Source organism: Emydura macquarii, unplaced genomic scaffold, assembly GCF_026122565.2.
Source record: "Emydura macquarii macquarii isolate MOO-44397 ecotype Brisbane River unplaced genomic scaffold, CSIRO-AGI_Emac_v2 contig_1146, whole genome shotgun sequence".
In the NCBI taxonomy this organism is placed as follows: Eukaryota; Metazoa; Chordata; order Testudines; family Chelidae; genus Emydura; species Emydura macquarii.
The window spans coordinates 20,676,693-20,694,865 of NW_027131283.1; the positions used below are offsets into that span (position 1 = coordinate 20,676,693).

Below are 18,173 nucleotides of genomic sequence, written 5' to 3' on the forward strand. Positions count from 1 at the left end.
AGGTTGGTGGGTCAAAACCCACACCAAGACTAAGAAGAAATGCCCCTGATAAATATATCACCTTTCTGCTTAAACTGAGGGCCCTTCTTTGCTTGTTGTCCAATTGGGCATTCAAACCTCCAAGGCTGTGTGAGCTATTACAACATATTACAGAAATGTAACAAATAAAGACATATGGAATATAGTAATACACTAAGTGGGTTCATGAGAAGAAAAAATACCAAGTAAAGCGGTTTTCATCTGAAACATCTTTTTTTTATATACAAAGATATAGACTGCCATACGGATTAAGAAGTGAGGCATTTAAAACAAAAAGTTCATTCAACAACTAGCCAGCATTGCTTTTGTGCATATCTCATGTACAACAGGTATAATAATTAACATAAAAAGAGAATTAAGAAAAAAATTATAAAAATTCTTTTTAAATAAAAAAGGTAATGGCACTAAACCAGTAACAAAGTTATTTAAATTATCATAGCCATCAAGGTGAAATTTTACAGCTGTTCCTCTCATCAGCACTTTGTTCCTGATTAAAATAACATCTAGAGTTCCAGTAACATGTAATCTGTTTTTTAAAGAACTACAGATAAAGTATTACAAACACACATTTTGTTGTATTACACATCTAAATTGCCTTATATTTATTACATTCTAGACTCAAGCATTTTTCTGTTTGCTTCTTCGTCCCTTCCTTGGATATAGAGTCTTCATACTAGCCACAAGATGACTTGTGTTATAGAATCCCTGGGAACAATTCTTCCTGCCCCACTGCAATAATCTCTGATCTTTTGATTAAAAACCAAAACAGAAAAACACCAAACACACACACACACACACTCTCCAATTGTTCGTATGTTGTGTGGCTTACCTAAGTGGAATAACTAACCAGCAGATGTGTACAAATCACTTTTTATAAAGAACACATTCTATAACCTGAACAGTTATATTCTATTGCATATCTATGTTGCTGATTCAACAGACAGTTCCAACAATGTAATTTTAAGTTCACTTGTGAATAATACAGTGTAAAGGCCTGATCCAAAGCTCATTGAAAAGACTCCCTTTGACATCATTGGGTTTGGATCAAGTCCAAAAGGCCTAATTCTTCCCTTGGACGTGTGTGCAAGCCTCCCTTTTAATTCAGTGAGCTCAATGCAAGTGTGTCCAAGGGGAAAATTTGGTTCAGAGGGTATGTTTTCACTGTAGAGTTAGACCAAGCAAGTGGCACCGGCATTGATCTAGCTCAGGTGAGTAGCCACACGGCAAAGCCACACTCAGGTTACTGGGTCTGCACTAGTGCTGCACTCACATGTGTGTATGGCGCTAAGAGGCATATCCCATGTGTCTTTGCTCTGCAGCAAGTTGAGCTGATCTATTATTCTTTCCCAGTGAATTTTGAGACAAATTGTTTGTCATTCTGAGGACTAGTGGGAGAGCACTAGAGGACTATCAGATCTCAAGTGGGTTAGCCTGTGTCCTCATTGCAAAGTGGACATTGCAAAGTGAAAGCAGAACTCAGGCTTTAGCCTATACCCCAGGATAGACCAGCTAGTCCAGGTATAAAGCACCACTAGAGTTGGGTAAGAGGGTTTTGTATGTGGGCAGGAGCTAGTTCAGTGGCAACACCAAGGTAAGAGTCTGAGTTAACTCTGAGGTGAAGACATGCTCTAAGAATGTAGGTTTTTTTTGGTAGTTTGATAAATGTGAATTTCAGATCACAGCTAATCTGCACAATTGTTTTATTTGTCCTGAATGTTTGTGTTCTGCAGTTCATAAGTAATTGGCAGTTTTGGGCAGGTCGTAAAATGTTTTTAAATCTTCTGATGGTTTAAGAATATGCAAACTAGTGTATGCAATGTCCTTGCACTGCACTACTAAAACAACTCAGGGCCTTTACATTGGACACTAACATTAGAAAGTACACTAGTCTGAGGGTGGTTGACTTTCAAATGGACTCAGCTTGACATGTGGTCCCATTTAAAAATTCTTTACCTTCAAGAACACAATCAAACCACCAGAACAATAATATAAAAGGGTGTGCAACTTAGTTTGTCTAGCAGGAGACCTGGGTAGAAAAAGAGGTTTTCACCAAAAAAGACCTCACTCCTCCCCCATTTTCATCAAAATGAACCCCAGAAGGGAAAAATTGGGGGCACACTTACTAATACAGAGACAGGCATTATTGCATTATAGTTTGTCTCCTTTGAATTTCACAGTGACTGAGGAAACTTTATATCTCTGGAATCATTCTTCCTATTTAATATTTATATTATAATAGCACTTAAAAGCCCCCGTCAGGATTGGGTCCCCCCTGTGCTACACACTATAAAAAACACTTATTCAAAGAGATTATAGATCTCCCTACCACAAAAAGATTATACATATGAATGTAAGACCTGCCAGATAGGACCATTATCAAGGTACGATGGTTGTCACTGAAAAGTCAACATTTAACTTCAATTACCATGCAGTCACTCCCTATTCTAAGTATGGGTGACAGGGAAAGCCAGTATCTCAGATATCGCTGTGTGGTGACTGTGGTAAAGTTGCCAAGTTAGTGGAGACCACTTGTAGGTGTTTTAATAAGCTTGACAATATTCCTTTAATAGTACAATGCATTTGAATGGTAAAACAACATCCTTTCCTTTTAGAATACACAGTATTACTAAGTCCAGTCCAGAGATTTTTCTTTTGTAATCTTTTGTTATGAGTTTAACTATGCTTGGACTTTATAACCCACTCAGCATTTGGATTGAGTTGGTACAGATCCTTCATGTATGTATCATCATCAAGGCAGCGTTCTCCTGATAAAAAGAGATATGGAATTAGATTTCATACACCTAAAAGAAGGGAATTTACTTTCAATGTTCATAGAACTATTCCAACCTATTTAGATTTTTATATTGTGCCCATCACCATAGTATCTAACAAAGCATAGGAAAAGTGACATCAAGAATTATTCTCTTATTTCTGTCTCCTGATTCACTGGAAGTCTTTAATTATCTTGTTCAGAATTAGGTAAGATCCTTTGGATGATGTAAATTGAGGTAGCTCCATTGACGTCAGTGGATCTCCCTATTGGAAAAAGATTGGATCTATGCTGATTTACACCAGTTGAGGATTTGATGCTACTTTGAATAAGTCAAAAGGCTGGGTTTACATTTTGATCTGAAGATATATTTATGGTCATTTTCGATTTCGTATAAGTCTTGATCTCATTGTTAACAGTTCCTTTGTACAGCTGTGTTGTGATAGGTCAAGTCATGGAGAGAAAAGCAGTGCATTTTTAACTTCTGATGCTGTTTTATCCTAGTCTATGTCTAGTGGTTGTTATGAAAATAATAAATTAAGCATAAATTAACATAATAGTATTCCGATGATTAGCGAAGCACCAAGTCAATATTAGTAAATGTAGAACCATGGATAAGTCTCCTTGTTTGGGTTGCAGTCTTCTACGTTCCCAAGTTCTTCAAGGAATCACCTGACATATATACACATATAACACACACAAACTATGTTGAAAGAACATTATTAAGGTTGTAAAGTCAAGCATTCAAAAGTTAGGAAATGCCAGAATTAAGGTAGCATGAGCAACCTTAATTCAGCCCCGCTGTGCATATGCATTATGATGCAGTTGTTAATTTCATGACTGCATCTCTCCTGCCAAATTTCAAATCCCTGCTTCAAACATGGAGGCGCAACAACTTCTCAAAGAAAAGGTTAACATAGGCGTTTTTCTCTAACCTTGTTCTCAGAAATGGCCTATCCATTTAGGATGAAATTTCCCCTCCCTCTCTCTGCCCTCCCCCCACAAAAAATATCAGCCTGAGACAGACACATGGAACATTTCAGCCCAAACTTTTAACATTTTGCAAAGATATAAACAACTGAATAAAGGGCCTTATAATGGGAAGTAGCAGGCAACCTGAATAATCAGTAATGCTACCAGCCAGGCATATAATACATATGAAGGAGGAAAGACTCAACAGCAGCAATCAATAATTAACTATATTCGTCATGTTGCTGCATTTTATAGTGAGTTTGCCATGTCATGAAGAAAGTGACAGCCAAGACCAGAAGAGCCAGGACACAACAAATGAAAAGAGTCAGCCTGTCTGCCTGTCCAGCTTAAAGCCAGGAAGCTTCTCTTCACCAATCTCACAGTAACTGCTACAGTAATTAGAAGTAGAAAATATAGGGGTTGATAAAAATGCAATTTTCATGAAGGTTTATTAGCAAAGGGGAAGATTACTCAGGAGTTTCTAGCATTCTACCATATACCGTAACAAGCTTTCAGAAAATCTCCAGCTTGCTTCATCTTCACTTTAACAGGCACATAGAGTAACTACATTTCAAGCAGAGGGACTATTGAGTAAACCTGTTTCTTCATTACAAAATAGGCAACCAGATATAAATTAGTAGTAACAATTTCTCTCTCTCTCTCACACACACACAGCCCTACTCCCAGAGTTTCCCAGTATCACAAAATATGTGTACTCACATTATATACTATGATTACACACATTCATGCAAAGCAAACCTATATTATTTATGTACATAAATTATACTACCATGATATACCTGGTACATAGTACCATGTAGGTCCCAGTTCTACTGAAGTCAATTACAAGCTCTTTTTCTATAATATTAATATTGCTGTAAAATAAACAAATACTCCTCTCCTAAAAACAACCTTATGGAACTGAGAAGATAATCGGACATTATAGATACAGAGAATCTGTGCAGACAGACCTGGAGAACCTGTGTAGACATTTGAGGTAAATGAGTACTATTTTTTTCATCAGGCATTTACATACGTTGGTAATGAGCGCTGTATAAAAACCTTTGTAACTAGTAGCCCTTACAATACTGTATTAGAAAAACAGAAGCATGTCTATAACATATTATAAACAGTCTGAATAATAAGAGCTAATATTGTAATGATTTTGCTTTTAATATAAATATTTAAATTATTTTTAAAGCAGTAACTGGGAAGAGAAAAAAATAGGTTAGCATCTGCAAAGAATACAAAAGTATTACGTCTTTGCTAAAAGTTAGAACTTTTGGTAAACTTAACAGGCTACAGTTAATAGACAAAAACAATGTAAATCCAGTTCATATTGTCTAGTTCATGTGAATGACTTTTTAATTTGCTCAGCCCATTAAAATTTTCAGTGCAGACTTTAGAAAGAAACACTTTTTCATTCATTGAAGAAAAATTCTAGTACTGCATTCAAAATGGCATTCTGGCATTAATTATGCCAACCCACTCTCGTTTTAATAAGCTGTTATTCAGAGCTGGAAAGAGTAAGGATTGGGAAATCTGCAACACTGGAAGGCCAGGAAGTCTTTCCCCTTCACAGTGACTTCCCCAGTATTTGATGTGGAACACAAAAAGGGGGGTTATTAAGGGAAGCTCAAACAGTGAGCGTGAAGATAGGACAGTTTTATTGTTCAGTTTGCTTAAATTGTTCTCATTTTTAAAAAGAAGTCATTAGAAGAAGCTATGACAATGTCTCTCTCCTTATAGGGGAGATCATAAGTTGCTATGGGCTAGGGTGCCACCTACATATCGATGACACCAGCTCTGTGCTTCCCTCTCACTATCGTTTCCCTGATGCCTTATTGGAGTGAACTAGGGACATGGATAAAAAAAAGCAGCTGGTTTAGGCTCATCCCAGGCAAAACAGAAGTGATGCCAGTTGGCAGGGGACAGCAATTCAGAGAAATGCAAAAGCCTGTGACCATGACCTCATTTAGAGACAGTTCTTCTCCATTCCAAAATCTTTTGGACTCTTCTCTGTTGCTAGACACCCAGATAGCAATGGTATTCAAAACCACCTTTCCTCATCTATGGCTGGGCAGGAATTGGTGATAAGCTTTCCTACCAGACAAGAACCATGCCTTTATCACCTGCAGACTGGACTATCATTATAAGATACACCTGGTAAATAGCAGGAAGGTTGCCCAGTTACTACAGTTTGTATAGTATTCAGCAACCTAGCGTGAACAGGACAGACTAACTTTGCACTGGTTGCCTTTGCTGTTCTGGATCCAATTCCAGGTTTTGGCTCTCATTTACAAAGCCCTGAACCATGTGAGCACATTACTTCACTCTCACTTCACACTGGCATGGAAGCTGCAATTGGTAGGGACTCTTCTGCCCAGAGTATAACTTGTAGGGGCTGTGGCAGAACATTCTTCTTAGACGGCATAAAATGAAGGAATCTGCTTCTGCTATGACTCACCCAGAGGCCATCTTTACGGTGTGTTACAGACCTCCCCTCTTCGTGTCTGAAATGCTAATATGTGTGGCACGTGTGGGGGGAACTTAGAGACGGGCCCTTCAAGTAGGAAGTTATGAAAAAGGAAGAACGGAAAGACAGTCCCTCAAAACTGATGGTGAGAACATGGGGCATGCCTAGTACATAAACTTGTAGGTAAAAATATTTATATAATGGTGGTGGACACTTTAGAAATGCAAATAATCATGAATAAATACCAATAAGAATGACAACTTAGCAGTTACCCATGATATAGATTATTACAGGCTTTTGATCTGCCTCTTACTATACACTTTGGGCTTGATTCATCTGCAAAGGAGGACTGTGATACTATGTGCCCCCTTGCCTATGCAACCTGGGGCACAGAAGATGGCAGCACCACAGCCATCTTTCCCCAGGCATTCTTCCATGAGGGCTCCTAAGCAGAGTTCCATAGAACCCAGGTCAGCAGAGCGTGCCTGAAAGATATGCCAAATCAGTGAACCCTCTGTATGTGAATTTTCTGGCCACTATTCCCTCTCCTTCCAGCACTGCCCACCTTTTAAGTTGTACCAGGTGGCCCTGGGTGAACATACAGCCATCAGAGTTCTGGGACCTACTGGTGAACCCATGGAATGAATGAATCAAGCTCATTATTAATTCTAAACTTTAATTGCCAAACTTAGACTCAAGCAATCTCATTTCAGCAAGGAAATCTATTGAGAAATTGTCCTTACCAATATTTCCTCCAATTTCATATAAAAATACTTCTTCTCTCTTGAGAGCTTGGACAACTCCACTGTTAAGAACAAAACAAAATGATTAGCTATCCCACCAAATAGCTTGCAATCAAACCACTTAAATGTGCCTGTGAAATGCTATGGTAGTTAAGGAAACCGACAATGCTACAAAATTATCTCTTCACACACAGAAAGGAAAAAGACTATCTCACCAGTATGATAATGCAAACAAGAGTAATCCTGCATAGTAAATTATAAAGAAGGATAATATATCAGACTTGAAAGAATTGAGACTTTTAGAAAAGAATAATTTTTTTTCTTGACAGTTGGTGGTAGTCTGATTTTGTGCTCTTTGGCTCTGCTCTGAATTTTTTTTTTTTTTTAAACTGTTGCTGCAAAAGTGAGTGCTCCCCTCATACATTTCATATCTCTGATATAGCGGCACAAGTGGAAGGCACAATCATGCTCTTATATTCTTTTTTAATTAAAAGAGGGGCAAACCATAGTTTTTTTTCCAAAACCGGTGGTGAGAACAACAAAATCCTCATCTGATGAGATGTGTCAACCTGCAGCTGAATTTTTTGCCAAAATCATAAAAGCCCCTAAAACCACAAAATTTAGATAACAATAATTTCTTAATCTTAACCAGAATAGAATGCTACCTGCACCATCATTAATAATTATATAAAGGATGTAGAAACTGAAAAGTTATTTTGCATTACCACCTCCTTCCCTCCCACACACACAATGGGATCCAAAGTTCGTCTGAGTTAATGATGTTAAAGTCCATCGAAGTTTCCAGTGACTTCAGTGGAATTTGGATTAGGCCCAAATATAGATATTGATTTACATTTGTGTGTGTGTCACTCTCTCTCATGTATATACATGTATTTAGATATGTATTAATGTTTTTTCCTGAAGTGTTTCTCTTCTCTTTTTCCCATTCCTTTTTCTCTTAGACTTCTTTTCCTAGAGTTCTCCACCAAATTCTTCACAGGTAAAAATAAAAATATACTGTATTCCATGGTGGCCTTTCCTAAGCTAGCTGACAAAACAGGAATTAAATCTCTATCAACATACTGCATTTTGACATGTTCCTGAGGGCCTCAATATGAACAGATTTCAGCTGTAAGGAGTATCAGAAGTGCTTCTTGAAACAATCCAAATTGCTAATTCATCAAATGTTTATTTGAACAGGCTAAATTCAGATCAAGTGGTCAGTGAACTCACCTTAATAGTTAACCATATCTGCTTATGTCAAACTATTTTAAAACTTTTTTCATGAGATGAAATACTAAAAGCTACTTGTTCTGAAATGTTAGTAAAACAACAAGGGGTTTGTACCTTTTCTGGCTGAGAAACCTGGCTACTATATCACTGGCTTTTAGTTCTTCCGTCAGCTGTATTGCCATGGAAACTTTCGAAAGATGAGGCGCTTGCACCCGAATCACTCCCTGAGGAACATCAGCCTGTAAAAGCAATAATGAAATTGGAACAAAGCTGCTGGCAGCTGGCTTTGATGAGTTTCTCCAAATACTTCATGGAATAAGTAATTTAGTCCAATGCTCTGTAAGTATGCTTAACTACTGTCTATTTCACTGCTAAAAAATGTTAATTACGTTGTAATTTACTAAATTACATCAGATCCTCAAATCTCTTTTTAATGGCGATAGAGAACTTTATAACAAAAGAACAGTGATGTTTAATTATTTTCCAAAGATGTTACAAATGATAACAGTAATGATTATTGCTATATTAAGAGTCAATTTCAGCATGTTATGAAGCTTGTGTATTTGATATAGTAATACATAAACCAGATTCAGAAAGAAGCGGTTATATGCACTAGTGCCAGTGTGACAGGGTACACTCACCCCATACTGGACAGCAATGGGTTAACTCCACATTGTGGTCTGAGGAAGCCACGCCCCCCTCACATCTACTGGGCATGCTCCAAGTGCACTAGAATAAAAGGGACAAGGGAGCAGCTCAGCTCATTTGGGCTGGATGCTGAGAAGGAAGAACCTGTAGTGGAGGTGCCAGTCCAGGAACCAATGGAGCACCAGGCTGCTAGAGATGCCAAGACTCTGGTGACAGCCCTGGGACCTGCGGATGCCCAGTACAGCCCAGAATTGCCAGGTACTACTCTTGCTGAGGGATCCAGAGACCCTGATGATGCCCAGGCCACAGCTTCAGGAGTAAAGTAAGACTAAGTCTGGGAGGGAAGCAGTAGATGGTTAATCATTGCCCCATGAGTTGTCAGTGTGTTCTGGCTGGATCCCCACACACCTGATGGGGGACCCTTCTGCCATTGTGAGCACCCTGAGATCTGGTGGAGTAGGGAGGGCCTGGGTCTACCCAGCCCTGCCACCGCACTGTGATCCCTCCGTGCCTACAGTAGCCACCTGAAAATGCCAAGGGCAAGGCAGGCTGCAAAAGGAGAACAGATTCTCCCAGCTGACACAGTGACACTGAAGTCAGACTTCCCAACCAGCCACAAACAGTGCTTCTGATTCCCCCCATTAGTTATCAAGAAGCCAAAATAAAGATATACACAGCCCCCTTTACTGCATTTCAGTCTCTGGCTCCCAATCCGCCACTAGGTCCAGTAAAGAGACCAGTTATTTAAACGCTATGATCTTTACCAAAAAGGTTTCTTCTGACCCCAAAGGGTCAGCCACAGTACCAGATCAATATAAGTATCCAAAATACCACACTGCCAGCCAATCCTTTAGTAACTAAAACTAAAGGTTTATTATTAAAAAGAAACAAACTATAAGAGAAATGTTAAAGGATTAAAGCAATCAGATAAATACAAATGATTTGAAAGTCCATATATATCAGGTTTCTAGTAGAATTGTGGTGTTTGCAGGCTTGTATAGACCCTCTGGTATACATCCAGTACCTGAATGGGTCTCGGTCCTTTGTTTCACAGCTTCAGTTCAGTTCAGTTGTAGGTGAGTTGATCCAGAGGTAGGTGATGACTGAAAGATAGACTAAAGACTGGTGACTGAAGACAAAATGGATCCCATGCAGTTGCCTTTTATGTCCTTTGGTCTGTGCCATGCTGCTTGTGGAATTTTGCAGGAACCAAAATGGAGTCCAGAGTCACATGAGTAAGTCCTGGTGACTCATCAGCTATCTCCCTGGCTTCTCCCTCTGAGCCCCTTGTACCTGTGAATTGCTTAATGGGCCATTAAGCAGGCTATCGCTGGAGCCATCCTGTCTGGGGTGTGTCCCAGACACAGCACAATTTGAAATACAGATAAATCAACCATATCCATAACTTCCAATACACATATAACACATGAACCTAAACATTATCATCTATCTTAGCACATTATAGCCTTTCTAATAGTATCTGACATGGCATATCTCATATGAATTATTATGATTTTGACATGCTGATGTCAAAGAATACAATAAATGCCCCCCCAATCTAGCCAGCATGACATCCCCAATGTGAGATTGGTGTAGAAGGGAGTAATCAGAGCTCCTGTATACACCTCAAGGGCCCCCCTAATCCAGTCAGCATCACACGCCCCACGAAAACTGATGCAGAAAAGGGTGTCCCTAGACAGTGCTGCATGCATCACAGGACTTTTCCCTTTCAGTTTTGTATCTTCACAGCTTTTAACAAGTTTGAAGGTTGCACAAAAGATTTTTTACATGGTTCATTTTTACAATTCCTGGCATTATCAACAAACTAATTATGAGAATTAACATTGGCATAAATATTAACAGCAAAATGATGTTTAGTTAAAACAGGCTTTTTCTTTGTAAGGTCCACTATGGAGGTAACAATGTCATTCAGTTTTTTACAAACATTTGTAAGGGTTCAGTTAGTTCTATAGTGGGTTCTTGGTGCATAATCTATGCTCCTCTTATGTGATCTTGCAAGCTCTCTCTAAACTGTGACACATACTCCACCACTGGTTGTTCTGTCACGTCAACATTACCCTCCCAGGAATCATGAATCTGATCCGGGGTCCCCTGACCAGCCTCCTGTAAAACAGCTCAAAAGGAGCAAACCCTGTAGACTCTTGGGGTACACTCCTGTACGCATACAGCAAATAAGGCAACAAGACAACCCAATCATTCTGGCGTCTGTCCATAACATCTTTAGCATAGCCAATGTCCCATTAAATCTCTTTACCAAACCACTGGTTTCTGGATGGTAAGAGGCAGCTTTTAGATGACTTACTCCACACATCTCCCATAGCCGCTAAATACAACTGACATAAAATTGGCACCACGGTCTGACAAGATTTCCTTGGGAAAACCCACTCTGCTAAAAATTAGTAAATGGAGCTGTGACCACTGTCTCAGCCTCAACATTATATAAAGCTATAGCCTCATGGCACCTTGCACTACCACACACACTAGCTAGTTCATTAGTTTCTGAATTTTTAACTGTTATCCATTTCAAGTCTGAACTCTGTTTTAAAGAGTTATCAACCATTGCCACTAGCCTTTCATAAACAGGGTTCTGATGTTCTTTCATTGCCAGTCTCTGACTCCACATAGCATCAAATATACCTGAGCCACTAAGATTACACAATATACCCAAAGCATTCAGAGGTGTGAGTTTGTCTGCCACCCTCTGCATTTCCAAGAGATCAACTACGCATCTGTCCTGCTGTGTAGCTTCAGCTGCCCAAACTTCCCTCTGAAACTGAGACACTATCTGTTCACTTACAGAGCTAGCAACCTGGAGACAGTCATGTTCCAACATCATTGTCTCCCCACTATACTGATCAAGCACAGCCACTTGGTTATAGGGCTGTTCAAGCTTCCTAATAATTTCCATTCCATCTGGAACCTTTACCAAGGTATCCAAACTGGACCTTTCTAAAACAGTCAGTGAATCCATCCACATTTGAAAAATTTTGGCAGTTAGAAACTGAACCAAGTCTCTCAACATATAAACTGTTGCTTGCTACAGGCAGTGACTCATCCTGAGCTAACAATCAATTCACTTTCACACCCTTCAGTTGCAGAAAACTGTTTGCAAAAGCTACTAGGAGGTTTTATTCCTTCAGAAGCAGTTTTAGGCAACAATCCATTTCCACAGAAATGTCCTTTCCCTCTTCAGCTAGGGGTTGCTCTAAAGAAACATTTTCCTGAGCCCTAACAGACTCTTTTCTGGGTTTCAGTTAAGTCCAGAACCAACTTTGAGACAACTGGCCCATCCTCAATTAGCATAAGCTGAGAGGTACACTCTGTCTGCTTCTCAGACAGAAGATTGGAGACAAACTCTCCCCCAGCAGATAAACTGCTATTCTTCACATTCAAACAATTTGAAATTTCCTCCCCTTTGTCCCAGCCCACATGGCTGTTCCTGGACAAAATTTTGGAGATTGGAGTAGCTCCCTCCAGGGGCAAGTCATTACCCCCAACAGACATAAGTTTAGGAACACTTCCTTCCTGGGTTTTAGCTGAATTCCAAACCACCTCTGGCACAACTGACAAATCCTCAATCAGCATAAGCTGCTCCACAGACAGTCCACCGGAGACAGTTTCTCCCTCAGCAGATAAACTGCTATTCTTACCAGACAAATACTTTGAACTTTCCTCCCCCTTGTCCCAGCCCTCATGGCTGTTCACAGACAAACAATGGGAGAGTGGGATGGCAAAGTGCCACTCCCAACAGACAAGCTGCTACTTTCCACAATCCCAAGGCTAGAGACACTCTCTTCCTTGTCACAGTATACCTGGCTAGACAGACAACTTGGAGTCCTGCACCCCCCCTTCACAAATTTCCCTGTTGACTACAGGTAGCACAGAAGACTTACATTTATACTTTCTCTTGGATTGGATGACATTAACCCGGTTACATATATTTACCACATCTGTATTAAACATATCAACAGTGCTATAAACTGGAAAGATTCTCTCCCAATCGCTAAGAGAAGCTGGACTTCCAGATGAAGTCAGACCTTTTTTCTTTTCCAGGATCTGGAGTTGGATTCTGGCTATCTGCCTTTGATAGGCCCTTTCTTCGGCAGCCTTCAGCTCCATCTGTCTGTCTTTGAGCCCTCTTCTCCAGTTCATCCATTCTTTGCCTTTCCTGCAATCACAGATCTGCCATTTCTTCTATTGCTTGGATTCCACGTTTGCATTTGGAAATTCTTGCCTCTGCTTCTAGTTTCAGCCTTCTGAGTTCCTGGGAGCTCTCCTCCTCTTCTCTTTCTATCTCAGCCATTTCTCTCTCATACCAAAGACGCCGTCTCTGTCTCTGTCTCTCTTTCAGGGCTTGCAGTTTCATTGCTTTATCTATTTGTGAATCACTCATCCTGACTAACTTTAATCTTTAACACTCTCAGTATCAAATTTTAAAATTTGGAATAGAGTGAGGTTCTGACCTAAAACTCAAATGATCTGGTTCTGTGGATCCTGCCAACTACACCACTGTGACCCTTCCGTGCCTAGGTAGCCACCTGAAAATGCCAAGGTCAGGGCAGGCTGTAAAAGGAGAGCAGATTCTCCCAGCACTGGTGGGTGACACTGAAGTAAGATTTCCCAACCAGCAACAAACAATGCTTCTGATTCCCCACATTAGTTATCAAGAAGCCAAAATAAAGATATACACAGCCCCCTTTACTGCATTTCAGTCTCTGGCTCCCAATCCGCCACTAGGTCCAGTAAAGAGACCAGTTATTTAAATGCTATGATCTTTACCAAAAAGGTTTCTTCTGACCCCAAAGGGTCAGCCACAGTACCAGATCAATATAAGTTTGGATCTTATCCAAAATACCACACTGCCAGCCAATCCTTTAGTAACTAAAACTAAAGGTTTATTATTAGAAAGAAACTATAAGAGAAATGTTAAAGGATTAAAGCAATCTGATACATACAAATGATTTGAAAGTCCATATATATCAGGTTTCTAGTAGAATTGTGGAGTTTGCAGGCTTGTATAGTCCCTCTCGTATACATCCAGTACCTGAATGGGTCTTGGTCCTTTGTTTCACAGCTTCAGTTCAGTTCAGTTGTAGATGAGTTGATCCAGAGGTAGGTGATGGCTGAAAGACAGACTAAAGACTGGTGACTGAAGACAAAATGGATCCCGGGCAGCTGCCTTTTATGTCCTTTGGTCTGTGCCATGCTGCTTGTGGAATTTTGCAGGAACCAAAATGGAGTCTAGAGTCACATGAGTAAGTCCTGGTGACTCATCAGCTATCTCCCTGGCTTCTCCCTCTGAGCCTGTGAATTTCTTAATGGGCCATTAAGCAGGCTATCGCTGGACCATCCTGTCTGGGGTGTGTCCCAGACACAGCACAATTTGAAATACAGATAAATCAACCATATCCATAACTTCCAATACACATATAACACATGAACATAAACATTATCATCTTACTTAGCACATTATAGCCTTTCTAATAGTATCTGACACGGCATATCCCATATGAATTATTATGATTTTGACATGCTGATGTCAAACAATACAATAAATGCCCTCCCTCTCCCCCATCCAGCCAGCATGACACACACACCCTTAGGTTGCGGCCTACCCTGTCTGGCCTCTAGACCTTGCTGCCCTGAGGATGTGGGTGAACCCATTGACTCTGGCTGTTAGGCCCCACTGCCCTGATGCTGGGGCTGACCAAAGAGACTTAAGTGCAGGCCAATTACGTTCCATCCCCTCCCCAAAAAGGGGATGGGGTACACTCAGCCCATGACAGCAAGGCAAAAATTTGCAGTTTCCCTTAACCTGAATTTCACAAAAGGTCTTAGAAAAGTATTCATGGATCTGTCTAATTTGTTCGATGATTTTTTAAAAAAATCTTTTCCCTTTCATATATAGACACTCACAAATCACTTGTGCAGCTTTTAGCCTCCTTTTCTTGTTCTCCAGACTTTATTTAGTTAGTCAACTTGCAATTTTGACTTCATAATGGATGGATATATTTTATTTCAAACCATAAATCCCATGGTGATGAATATCAAGCTTATATCAGGTGCAGAAAAAGATCTCTAAATGATTGCATTTTTTCATTCAATTGACAATCTGACATTTTGCATTACAAAAATGCATAATTCATTTATATAGTTTGTCCTAATTTCTGTTCTTAAAAAACTTAGATAATTTTCCTGTACACATTTGCCTGGCTCCAAGTGTTCTTTTTTTGATGGGAAAAGTGTCAAAATATCAGAAGGAGTCAGGGTTACTGCAAAGAAATATGAAGAGTTCTGAGAGGTATACATTGTGATTGTAAAGCTGAAAGTGATAATAATGAAATAAGAGACAATCAGAGGTACAGAAATTATAGAATTAAGCCTAGAAATGTTTACTTACACAGATGTGAATCTGGAGCAACTCCATTGAAATCAATAGAATTATAGTGGTGTATAAATAGGATCAGAATCAGACCTATAGGTTACCGAGTACAATATCAACAGATTTTAATTGCATCAAGGAGCCAAGCTCTGCAGTGATAAAATAAATCTGATTTTAATCCAGTGGGCTAAGAACAATCACAGTTTACTCTGTACCCCAGCTACCTTCACAACCTTTTCATGTATTTTACAACTCTCAGAATTTAACTGCTGGACTTAACACCTATTCATGTCTAAGAATTTACAACTGGTGGAGCAAGAGTTTGCAAGAGACTACTAGCAGTAATCATGACCATAAGCATCTGTCCAAATGTATACAAAAAGTTAAGTAGCTTGTGCTAAAGTATTTCTTGCCTGTCTTCAAAACTGGTATGAACATATTTGTCAATAAGGGAGCAGTCTTTTGAGGGTGGAAAGGCTATTTATGCATATCCCAAATAGGCCTTTCACTGTGTTCTGCATAGTAAATTTAAATCCGTCTTCGTTTTAGTATTCAGTTAGATTACTTGGTCATTGATTTATTTGTTCATCGGGCATATGATGGATGTGTGTGAAAACTGATTGACTTGATTGTATAAGTGGAGGTACCCACCAACTGAACAAGTGTGTTAAGAATTTCCAAAATATTGTGACATCAAGGTCAGAGGTCAAATGGAGAATCTTGTTTCATATCTAAGGAAAATTAACCTATCATCATCTCCAAGTCCTACATTTCTTGGAAGAGTTCATGTTCATCCACACATACATTCAGGATACCCTACCTGTAGAGAGATCCTCAGCTGTACCTAGCCCATGCTCAAAGCAGATGTCAGGGAAAAGGGGAAGCAAAAGTGGCTTTAAGGTACCTTTCTGCTTTTCTCATCTCTGAGGCTCTCCATGGGATAAACTGGCTTCTCTAAGTTACCGTGAGTGACAAAGTGGGTGAGGTAATATCTTTCATTGGACCAACTTCTATTGGTGAGAGAGACAAGGTTATTTCTCTCACCAATGGAAGTTGGTCTAATGAAAGATATTACCTCACTCACCTTCTCTCTAATATCCAAGGACCAACATAGCTACAACATTACTACATATTGCTAAGTTACCTTGGACATTATGCAGCCGAGGAATGCTGTGTCCGTCCTGTGACATGACCCCTCCCTGCCCTGTAATGTTTCCTATGCCAATTTCTATCCTGAGGGAGCCCCCACTTCCTGGCTAAAGCAGATTTCAAGTCCAGCTTGATCCTTGCACCATAACACAAAGGAGACTTAACCAGAGCCATGGATCTGGACCACAGAGCTATAAATATGGATGTGTTAGAAAGCAAATAACCCCCAAGAGCTTCTAAGCAGTTTTCATTGAAAGTAGGATTCACCTCTGTGCAGAGGGGCCACCCAAAGCCTGTCTACCACTTACATTCTACTTAGCTCCTATTCTGAGTGGAACTTAATTGGTGCATAGGTATTGTGCTCTGCAGAAAGGTGAAAATAACCCACCACACACAGGGTATAGAATGAAACAGACCCAACTGCCATTTAGAAACTACCATGCACATAATAAGGTAATTTTAAAATGATGGTTTTAACTTACAACCTGTGCAACCCACTTATTGACTTCCGTGGGACTGCATGGTATGTAAATGGTGTAGACAATAGCCCCATTTATTTAGAAGTCTAATGCTGCAAACAAGGAAACTGATGGACAATTAAAGATGAGCTACTGAAAAATGTAGAATGCTGAGATTCCAGGTTTATCTCAGTAACCTCCGTATTCTAAAAAACAAGTCCAGATGCATCACCTACTGTCTCATCACTGTAAGAGGCATTTCATGTAATCAGGAACTGTACATTACAATCACGTGTGAATAATATAAGATATCCATTTATAAATACTGTTCTTCCCTGCATCAAAAATTATGGAATGCCTTATATAGGCAACAGGGATTTGTGAAAGAAACTGCAATTAGATTTTTCAGTAACCTATAGTCTTTCCAGATTTAAAGCCAGTGTTTGAAATAATACAAGAAATTTACAGTTGGATTATGATCTATTACATGAACCCTCAGTCCTAATTCTTAACTGACGGAGGGCAGAAAGCTGGGGGAAGAGGTGTTTTTGACTGTAAAGGCTCAACACCACCAAATTACATTATTTCAAAATAAAAAAAGATCTAAAGCTATTGATTTAACTACCTCACTACATTCTGCTGCAGTTTCTGTACTGCAGCAGATGATGGCAGCATTCTTTTAGGTGCCAATATCCTAAATGTACTGAATTCTTTTCAAAGAATCTATATACCATTAATGATCAGTGTAAAACAATTATGTTAATGTTTGGCTATCTCCAATTTAAAAAGTAGGTAGATGGAAAACTCACTCTTTACGTGTGTATTTGAAAGTAAGTGGAGTGGTGTCTGAGGAATCCATCTGTTTTGAAATTGTGTCCTGGTCAAAGATGTTTCAAATCCTGCATCATATCTCTGAATATGGGTAAGAAATGGGAAAACTCTAGCCCTGATCTTGCAGTACAGATGCAATTATGCAGATCCTTTTACCTGAATGGAAGGTCTGCAATGGTCCATTTGTTTGCAGGATCAATGACTAGCTTTTGCCTATTGGCAGAAATGCAGTCAAATACCATGCCCCCCAAATGCCACTTCTGAGCCATTCTATACAGGACTTTGAAATACTGATTTGTTAATGGTGCAACATGGATCCCAAAGCAACCATCTCTAGGGACACACAATGACAGATAGGTATTCTTGGGGTAACTGTGAGGACAGGATTTTAATATCCAAATATAACTAGTTACAGATATATTTCTACTTCCTAAATTATGGCTGCCTTGCA

General features: G+C 39.6%; 1 protein-coding gene across 1 annotated transcript in view; it reads right to left on the reverse strand.

The window, feature by feature from the left end:
* Positions 1-233: 233 nt before the first annotated feature.
* ARHGAP18 (Rho GTPase activating protein 18) overlaps positions 234-18,173 on the reverse strand; it is a 96,439-nt gene continuing 78,499 nt past the window's right edge. The window contains exons 13-15 of the mRNA XM_067546732.1: positions 8,348-8,472; positions 7,001-7,062; positions 234-2,804 (exon numbers count right to left, since the gene is read on the reverse strand). Coding sequence (XP_067402833.1) covers positions 2,713-2,804; positions 7,001-7,062; positions 8,348-8,472 — 279 coding nt within the window. The 3' untranslated portion in view covers positions 234-2,712. The remainder of the gene's footprint in view (positions 2,805-7,000; positions 7,063-8,347; positions 8,473-18,173) is intronic.